The sequence below is a fragment of the Peromyscus leucopus genome, chromosome 8a, assembly GCF_004664715.2.
Source record: "Peromyscus leucopus breed LL Stock chromosome 8a, UCI_PerLeu_2.1, whole genome shotgun sequence".
Lineage (NCBI taxonomy): Eukaryota > Metazoa > Chordata > Mammalia > Rodentia > Cricetidae > Peromyscus > Peromyscus leucopus.
Genome location: NC_051085.1, coordinates 14718703 through 14728572, shown reverse-complemented (window position 1 = coordinate 14728572; position 9870 = coordinate 14718703). Strand labels below are relative to the sequence as shown.

Below are 9870 nucleotides of genomic sequence, written 5' to 3'. Positions count from 1 at the left end.
TTGAAGTCTATCATACCTCTTTCCATTTGGAGAAAATCATGGTCTTGAAGTCTATCATACCTCTTTCCATTTGGAGAAAACTTGCAATTGATTTCTTTAATGACATCTTCTCCTATTTCCCTGTTTCTCCCAAAGTCATATCAGAAGGCCATTGGGCTCCTGGAGTGGTCCCCTAATTTTTTTCACTCTTCTTGCTTTTCTGTTTATCTTAATCTGCTATGTCAAGGGATTTCCCCCAAAACTTGTCTTCAATATGCTTGATTCCATCTGTTACCATCTTACTAGTTTCCAGTTATTCTTTGTTTTTTAAATGTTTTAACAGATTACACACACACACATATATATATATATATATGTGTGTGTGTGTGTGTGTGTGTGTATGAATACATATAGATACATATACATTCCATTTATAACCCTGAAATTATTAACAATAGGGTTTTTTAAAGTTATATTTAAAACGGGTTGTTTCTGTTACTTCCAATAACTTTTTTTCTGTTTGTTTTTACATCTGCCTTTTCTCAAATCTCTAGAGTTCCTTGGCTCTCCACTTATTTTAAAATTTAAAATGACATTAATTTATTGTGGGTGCTCGTATGTGTGTGCATGTATATATCCGTGCACACGTGCTCGTGTGGAGGTCGGAAGACATTTTCAGTAGTTAATTTGTCTTCCCCCCATATAGGAACCCAGAAATCAAACTCAGGTTGCCAGATTTGAGAGCAAACACATTTTCTTGCTGAGCCACCTGAATGGTCCAGCTATCTACTTACACTGAATAAAATAAGCAGCTTGGTGGATGCTGGAGACTATGTATTTCAACACAGATAAATATGAATCCCTTATCATGTCATTTTTATTAAAATCTTTTCCTTTGGTCAGTCAAGTTAGAGACTCTTCTGATAAACTGCATAGAGAATAAGGGAATCCAGGGAAGGGGCTGGCATTCTAGAAGCATAGTGAGGGGGGAACCAAACACCTGAGTAGATACATTTCAACTGAATTTTTGTTTGCTCATGGTCTTGTCCCTACTTCCCCCTGTTCCTGCCGCTCCCCTTGGTTAGAAATCTTTTCTTAACACGTCTAGAGACTGAAGTTCCTCCCTCTGCTAGGAAGTGAAGCTGCTCATCTGAGTGGAGTGGTGACGGGTGACAGTTTCTGAGGAAGATTTCTTTTCAGTTAAAATGGCAGTCCAGCCCCATTGCCAGAGGCCAGATGCTGTTCATTCCTGAGCAGATTTACAGACTCTGAGGTGTAATCATGCAGCTCATGGCCCCACTCTGGTGGGTTTCAGACTCCTCAGGTCCGCTGGGACAAAAAGCACCTACTATGTGCTCTGCAGCATCCTCCAGGCCAGGCTTCCTTTTCTTCTCTCCTTGCCTTTGGCTATTTCATGCCACTAGAAAAGCACCTTTTGCTTTTATTTTTGTCATGACTGAATATATCCTTTCAAGTAACAATTTTATTTGGAAGTTCCTCTTTTGATGGCCTGTCATTGGGAGTGAGCATTTATTCTATTTTGATTCATTATTCACAGAAAGGGCCATCATTTATTAAGGCAGTGTTATAGGAAAGCATAGAGACCTCATTTGTAGCCTGGCTCCAAGAGAGCAGGGACAGAGGGAGAGAGAGAAATAATGTCAATGTCAGATCTCAAACTGCAACAGGAATAGTGAGGCTCCAGAATTTAAAGAAAATAAAAACTGTTTGAACAGCTTCACTGTCTGCAAGAAGGAGGCAACTACTAGCTGGGATGGGTGTGCCAATGAGCCTAGAGAGGTTGTGGAATCCTGCTAGTAAGATCGGCAGCAAGCAGACTGAAAAGTGAAGAAGAAATGTGACCTCTTTCAAGCCTGTCCTCTGAGCTTGCACATTAATGGAATAACAGTTGCCCCATCAGGAAGTCCTGGGCAGAGCTGGGAACCCAGCAAGAAGTTAGGGTTGTTTTGATTTTTAAGAGGAAACACATATGGATTTGATTTCATGCACTTCCCTCTTTCTGAGTGCATCTGAGTATCTTTGAAGAAGCCTGGACGACACATGGTGGCCCAGTGGCTGTGAGATGAGTCTTCCTCCCCACTCCATGCTACCCACTCCATACCCTCCTCGCCTCCACAAGTATCTGAGTACTCAGCAGCTCCCTATCAACTGGCAGCTTTGCTGTGGCCTGAGGTGAGGGCTTGAATACATACATAGAATACACACATGCATGCCAGGGAAGACTAGTGACTCCATCCATGCAGCTGTGGGGAAACCCTCTTCCCGGCGGGTTAAGGCTTTCCAGGGGTGGCTGGTTTGGGGAGGAGTACCCACACCCCTATAAATAATCCCTCACTTCTGCTCCGTAAGGAAGCCCAATAAATCCATTGGTTCCTTGGAGTGAGTTTTAGTTTTAGTGTGCTTCAGTTTGTCATTGTGACCTTAGGAAAAGGAGGAGATGTGGCTTACATCTCCATTCTGGAAAGGAGTTTTAGCAACAGTGAGAGAGAGGACAGGGGAGGAGGGGAGGAGAAGAGAAGAGACAGCCAGAAGAGGAGAAGGAAGGGGAGGGGAAGGGAGAAGAGAGGAAGAGTCAGTCATAGGAGAAGAAAAATTTTATTAGAATTAAGTTGGGAGAGAAGGAGAGGAGAGGAGAAGGGAGGAGAGAGGAAGAGTCAGTCATAGGAGAAGAAAAACTTTATTAGAATTAAGTTGGCAGCTAGACAAAGAAATTCAAAGAACTTCTGAATTTCATCTTATTAGGGGTTAAAATTATAGGGCTCAAAATATTTTTGTGAGGCTTCTCTGGAGTCTGATTCTAGTCTTAGCCAGATGGACACCATAATGGTCACTAATTCTTACAGTAATCAGTTTTGTTTTTTTTTAAAATGTATTTCAGTGATGTTCATAAGTTACCAAGTATATCAGGCATTCCTGGTCCCTAATTTTTATCCGTCCATTTTACAGAATTGCATTTATGGCTCACAGCCTTGGTTGGAGAGAGCAATGTCTCCTCAGGTGAGATGCAGGATCCTTTCTACTTCCTGTAAAACAATAGCACATCCAGGTCAGTGTTCTCTCCGGCAGCACAACCTACTGTGTGTGCAAGGGTCTTCTTAGCCATGTAAGTTACCTCCAAGGAGCTCAGGAGTGAGGAGACCCATTGCTGAGTGTCAACCCTGTGCTCTTGGCTCCTCCAGAGTTGATAACAGCCTCATCAACGGCCCAGAAATGTCATCTCTTCGGCCAGCTTCCTCTCTTCTGCAAGAGGCATATGTATAGGCGTATGAGCTGTTACTGTGACAGAATGCCTGAGCAAAGCAAGTTAAGGAAGGGAAAGGTTGACTTTGCTGTCAGTCCAGCATGGCGGGGGAACTTAGGCTTGAGGAACCTGAAGAAGCTGATTACATCTCTTCAGTTTTGGAAACTGAGTAGCAGTCTCTTCCTCCAATGGCAGGAGCTCAGCCTCTACCAGATTTGCTGGTATCAACAATCTGGGTCTCAGTCAAAGCCGCAGAAGCAGAGGTGTCTTAGGAAGAGTGCCACGGCAGGCAGCTGATAAAATAAGCATCAGAGTGAAGAGGTGCAGAGTCGAAGAGGCCTACCTTAACATTAGTGCAGCCATGACAGGCTGCATACTAACAATACTGGAACTAGGCCTCATCATTACAGTAACCAGGAAAAGCCACAAACTGTACCCTCCGGGAGATCAATCAGAATTGAGACAAACAAGTACTAGATGCTCCAAGGCATAAAGCATAGCTTACATCACTTGTATATAGGTTGCCAGTTTCCTGGCAGCAATGTCAGTACCAATCCCTGTTTGACAAGACATCTGTTACCTCACTCCTGCCCAAACAGGAGTTCAACCCTGGTCTGAATCCAGAATTCCCCTACCCCCATCCTTTACTCTTTAAAATTCCTGCCATAACTGAGCTCAGTGCTCTCCCTGATCCAACCACTATGTCGGAATGGATGGGAAGCCCAAGCTTAAGCTTGCAATAAAGGCTCTTTGCTTTTGCATACGAACTCAGACTCCTGGTGATCTCTGGGGGGCTCATGACTAGGTCATAACACAGAGACTGGCCCCAAGAGGATTTCTCTGTCTTTTGTCTTCTAGAGAATTATTTACCATAAGCCACCTGGTAGATAAGATGTAGGATATTCGAAACAGGTTTTCCCAGATGTTGTTCAGCCAGAGGCACTTGGGACATTGTTGTACCATCAGGTGTTCCCTAGGGACTTGCAGTGTTGATATTTTTAGCCATGGTTTGGGATGGAGAATGACCATGTGTAATCTATGGTTTCTGAACTATATTATCTTGCCCAGCGCTCATCACAATGGAGAATTCTCTTGCAATAATATATATTTGTCTTTCAGCAAGTTTTAACTACGCATTCTCTCTCTTGTGTCTCTCTTAAGATTAAAGTTTCAGGACAGCATAAAGCTAGGGTGATAATGTAGGTTCATCTGTTAAGCCAGAAAACACACAGCAAATCAGGACATGGGTCTTGAGTCCATAGTGTGGTCTGTTTGAAGACAGGCCCATTGTCTTACCCAATGACAAAGACCATGTCCTCACCAGGAAATAATCCTATTGTGTCTTGGTCACACAATGTTTATTCAAAGATGTCTTAGCTACCTTAGCTGCCACATTTCAGAATGAAATGTGGAGTATTAGGCCTTCCTGAGGAAATCTGGGTCTCTGCTCACAGAAGCACCTGGCTAAGAAGGGAACTATGAGAATTAGTAATGGAAATAGACAAGTAGCTGCACTAAGCCACAGACCCCAACTATGGTTTTACCTTCACTGCCCATGGGACCTTACATGCTCATCCTATCTAGCTTTCAAGTCCTCCGTCTTGAATGTGAATAATGTGTTTTGTGGGTATCCCACAAACTTGTCAAAAATGAACACTGATTACAGATATAAAACTGCTTTGTTGGTTGCATATATCAATAACCATGCAGAATTCTGAATCTTTTCTAATTACACAGTTATCCCTAAGTCCAAAGATCAAATGTGCGTAAGGATTTTTTCTTTTTTTTTTAAATTTTGTTTTTCCAGACAGAATCTCTCTGTGTAGCCCTGACTGTCCTGGAACTTGCTCAGTAGACCAGGCTGGCCTCAAACTCAGAGATCTGCCTGCCTCTGCCTCCCCAGTGCTGGGATAAAAGGCGTGTGCCATCACCACCCAGCTAAGAATTTTTTTTCCAATTTTCTACATCAATCTTAACGTCCCAAAGTAACCACATTTGATAATTTAGTGTTTATCTTTATGCATTTTTATGGCATGTGTGTGTTTGCAAATGTGTACATAAAATAAGAGAGCTTATACCAGTAACCCAAAGAATTGTGCAGTAACTTTTTGTTGAGTTAAATGGCAGTATACTGGTGTGGTGAGATTACATTGTGTACAAGATAAAGATTAACATTTAAAAGGTCACAGTGTGACCCTGGTATTAGGCCCCCTCTGAGAAGCGCAGGTTACAAAGGAATGAGGTGTTTAATCCATAGTTTTCTTCCATTACAATTTTTATTTTTTATTTTATTTTTTTTTTTTTGGTTTTTCGAGACAGGGTTTCTCTGTGTAGCTTTGTGCCTTTCCTTGAACTCACTTGGTAGCCCAGGCTGGCCTCGAACTCACAGAGATCCGCCTGCCTCTGCCTCCCAAGTGCTGGGATTAAAGGCGTGCGCCACCACCGTCCGGCCATTATAATGTTTTTAATCTTAAATATATTTTTCAAAGTTTTCTAGAGTCTAGAAGAAAATGTGGAGCACAAGCCAAAACAATGGAGAATGAAATAAAGGACTGGAAACGAAACTAGACATGGGATGGTTTCAAAAGCACATCATTTGGTGATCATGGAGTGTGTCCTGCCAAGTTGCTTGTTAAATGTGACCCGCCCCCCCCACCCCCGCCCGCAACAGGACATCCACCCCTGTGTAATGGAAAAAAAAAGAGGCGACAGACGCTGACACAGAACTTGCCAGGGGAGGAGAGAGGACTAAATCTGATGAAAGCTTAATTGTTTTACAGTTTAGAGATTTCACATTTTTAAAACTACAGGAAGAGACCATAAATTTGGGGGCTGGGCAGAAAATGACGAGCTAGATCTTAACAGTTTCAAGGAGCAGGAGTCTGTCTGTAGCTGCTTTCACAGAGTTTTCACTTCCTACCCATCAAGAGGCCAGCATGTCTGTGTACAAAGTGCACTTTTCCTGTTTTGATCAACTCAATTCAAGTTCATTCTTCTCGGTTTCTACTTGGGAGGGAAACATGGTTTACCTCCAACCCCTCCACTTTGGCTAATAAGCTGTTCTCCCTAACCCCTAAATCTCCTACTCTAAATGGGATCACAATTGTGTTTTTAATTATTTGGATGACATTGGTTTTTAATCTTGCTTCCCTGTTCTTTTGAAAATGCATGATGACTAGATGTGGGGGGCAGGTCATAATGCTATCCTGTCTGTCTTTGTAAAGAGCTATATTTTTGTTTTGCATGTACAGGTCTGTTACTTGCATGCATGTATGTACATCATAGTGGCACAATGCCCAAAGAGGTCAGAAGGTGGCATCAGATGCCCTGGTACTGAAGTTACAGATGATCATGAGCCAATATATGGGTGCTGGGAGCTGAAGCTGAATCCCCTACAAGAGCTGCAAAAGCTCTTAAGCACTGAATCACCCCTTCTGCCCTCAACCTCTTTTTGGTACGTGTACTTTAAATTTACCATAGTGGATAGTGTTTGAAAGTTTCCTCTGACCTTAAAAATGAATGCAGCACAGGCAAACAAATTTGTCTGTTTGTTTTATTTTGTTTTGTTTGAGACAAGACTCAAATCTGGTCTGGAACTTGGGGCGTCCTCAAATCCACAGAGTCCTGCTTACCTCTGCCTCCTGAGTGCTAGGGTTAAAGGTCTATGCTATCACATCCAGCCTTTGACTTTAAAAACTCAAAGCATCATTGCCTACAGTTTTCCTTTTCCTGATTAGTTTTCGTACAGTGACCATATTAGAGTCATAGTACTTGAACAATTGCAGTGGGCCTGACTAGAAATAGTGTGCTCTTCAATATAGCACAAAGAAAGCTATAATGTCGTGTTAGATTCTTAACTAAAAACTCTGTCTTTGGCAAACAACCACAAAGTCCCAACCTTGAAATGAACATCAGGTAACCTAACAAAAATATCTGACGTTCAATTATTCCTTCACCAATGGCTCCTATTTGACACAAACCTAGAATAGAGATATAAAACTTTTAACCCAGATTGTCACTTTGACTAAATTATTTTTTCTCAGTTTTGTTTAACACTTAATACAAGAAAAAAATTGTTAAGCGTAGGTTACAGCTTCAGATCTAAACGTCTCACAATGTGGAAGAAAGCAAGCAGCCATAAAACATGCTAATGTTTATATTTTTTATATGAAACAATTTAAAACGATTTTTCTCCCTGTTCATTTGTAAGATCACACCCTACGAGTGTGTGATCTTAGATTCATCTACAAAGCCAAGGGCAGGGACCGATGCATCTTCTTCCATAGAGCTACGATCCCCATCCGTCTTCTGTCTAGTAACATACTTATGCAGCATGCTGTAGAACTGGTCCTTGGAATTGAAAGTGTACAGTGCCGAAATGTGCTGCCACGCTTCACTGCTTGGGGTTTTGCATTCCTTTGGATCACTGCACTCAAAGAAACACCTAACGTTCTCTTTTGCCAACTGGGTCGCATTCTCCGAAGCTTCTTTTTGAAGGATCTGCTCCTCCTTTTCCATATATATTTCCCAGAATTGTAGCTGCAGATAACTAACCGGGGAGAAGCATCGAATGAGAGACTTAAAAGCCAGAAGTAAAACGATGACGGCTGCTATCAGGACCCAGCCCAGCACCTACAGAAAACACAACAGAACGGCAGCTTAGTGACCTTTGACATTAGAAACATTTTAAAAACCTGGATAAAGTCTAAACTATTTACCAGCTATAATGATGAACAAGTCTTAAGTCCTTTAGAATAAGAAGTGTTAGTAACACCGCCCCCCGAAGTGTTAGTAACACCCCCCACACACACTCCCCAGTACATCAACACAACTGCGGTCTTGAAAAGTCAACCAACCCCTGCCCCCCACCCCCAATGCCCAGCGGTGGTGGCGCACGCCTTTAATCCCAGCACTCGGGAGGCAGAGCCAGGAGGATCTCTGTGAGTTCGAGGTCAACCTGGTCTACAAAGTGAGTTCCAGGAAATGCCCAAAGCTACACAGAGAAACCCTGTAACGAAAAAACAAACAAACAAACAAAACCACGAAAGAAAGAAAGAAAGAAAGAAAGAAAGAAAGAAAGAAAGAAAGAAAGAAAGAAAGAAAGAAAGAAAGAAAGAAAGAAAGAAAGAAAGAAAGAAAGAAAGAAAGAGAGAGAGAAAGAAAGAGGAAACGAAACGAAAAAGAAAAGTCAACCACAGTCCAAGTTATGTTGAGTGCCCTAGAAGCTCACACGTCACTACCCATGAACTGAAAACGTGGAGTTTCTGCGGATCCAGAGAAAGGAGCATCCATTCTAAAGAGCCCGGGGCTTCCTAAGTCTGTGGATAGCGTGGGTGGTGGGTTTGGGTCTGGCAAGACGGAATCTATTGTAAAACTGCTTCTCGTTTCCCCCGGATGTGCAACTTCACCTGGCCCGAGTATTTGCTGCACCGTGGAAGGGAACACTAAAGAATGGCGCCTAAAGTACACAACCCAGGTGCGCTTATTCTGGCTCCTACAGCGCCAGCTACGGGACGAATGCCTCCTCCTTTTCCCTGCCATTGAAATATTCACTGTCGCTGGTCTAGAGAAAACCCACTGATTTCTTCCTGGCCTCTCGGCGCCTCCCCATCGCGCCCGCCGGGAGTCTGACCTGAGACTGAGCCTTGAGCTGACTCAGGATGTCCTGCATCTCCTCCATCTCCTGCTTGTTGCAGGGAACCTGCGATAGGTTGCCGACGCAGCTGTCGTTTAGATCCCCGCACAGGCGCTTGGCCATGTATGTGCTCCCGCTGACAGCACACTGGTAGAAGGAGCCCCCGAGCAGCGCTACCGCCACCCAGGTGACGGCCGGGACAGAGGCGGCCGCGGTGATTTGCAAGCACACGAACGCGCTGTGCGACCAGGAGCTGGAATTCCGGCTCCCTGAGCAGCAAGCGGTGAGCAGGCGCCAGGTGCGAGCGCTCAGCGCGCAACCCAGGACGAAGAGCGCCAGCGCTGGCACCAGCAGGAACACCAGGCCGTAGGGCAGGTTCCAGGTAGCGCTGCAGGGACACTGGAACACCACCACGGAGAAGATCTTCTCGCTACCCGCCGTCAGCAGGGTCACCAAGCCGTAGCCCAGGGCGCTGCTATGCTTGCTCTGCAGGTCCAGCACCGCCTTGAACTTCTCCATGGATTCTGCTCACCCTGGGCACCCCGCTGGGCTCAGACGCTTAGGCTCTGCTCTGTGTGTCAGCTTTGAAGGAGCTTTAGAAAAAGGAAGACGGCTTCTCAGCCCTTTCTGGGTTTCACTTTTCTTTTTCAACCAAGCCAGCTCTAACATAGGCCAACAAACACGCCCCTAGATCCTTGACCTCCCTGGACTCACTCCACATCCCAAGACTGCAGGGAACAGAGGAAGCCCCGAGTGAGAGACTGTATTTTGATATGGGTAGCCTGTCGAGGACTCCTAGACCAATTGGTCCATGGTAAATTGGCAAAGCCATTACCCATATGGGTCAGGGTCTAGAATATTGGCAAAGCTTTTCTTGGGGGGTCCGAGTGTGCGTGTTTATCAACAGTTGATCAGTGCGTGCAAAGACTGGCAACTACAGCTTTCTCCTGGAAGTTTACAGGCTGTGAATGCTGGCCCACAGGGAAGGCTTTCC

The 9870-nt window shown here is 44.2% G+C and overlaps 1 protein-coding gene across 1 annotated transcript; it reads right to left on the bottom strand.

Moving 5' to 3' along the window:
- Positions 1-7381: 7381 nt before the first annotated feature.
- On the bottom strand, positions 7382-9510 carry Calhm6 (calcium homeostasis modulator family member 6). The gene is made up of 2 exons (XM_028874788.2): positions 8874-9510; positions 7382-7873 (listed from the first exon to the last, which is right to left on the bottom strand). Exons 1-2 carry the CDS (start codon positions 9393-9395, stop codon positions 7460-7462), a joined length of 936 nt encoding a protein of 311 aa, XP_028730621.1. The 5' UTR covers positions 9396-9510; the 3' UTR covers positions 7382-7459.
- Positions 9511-9870: the final 360 nt, after the last annotated feature.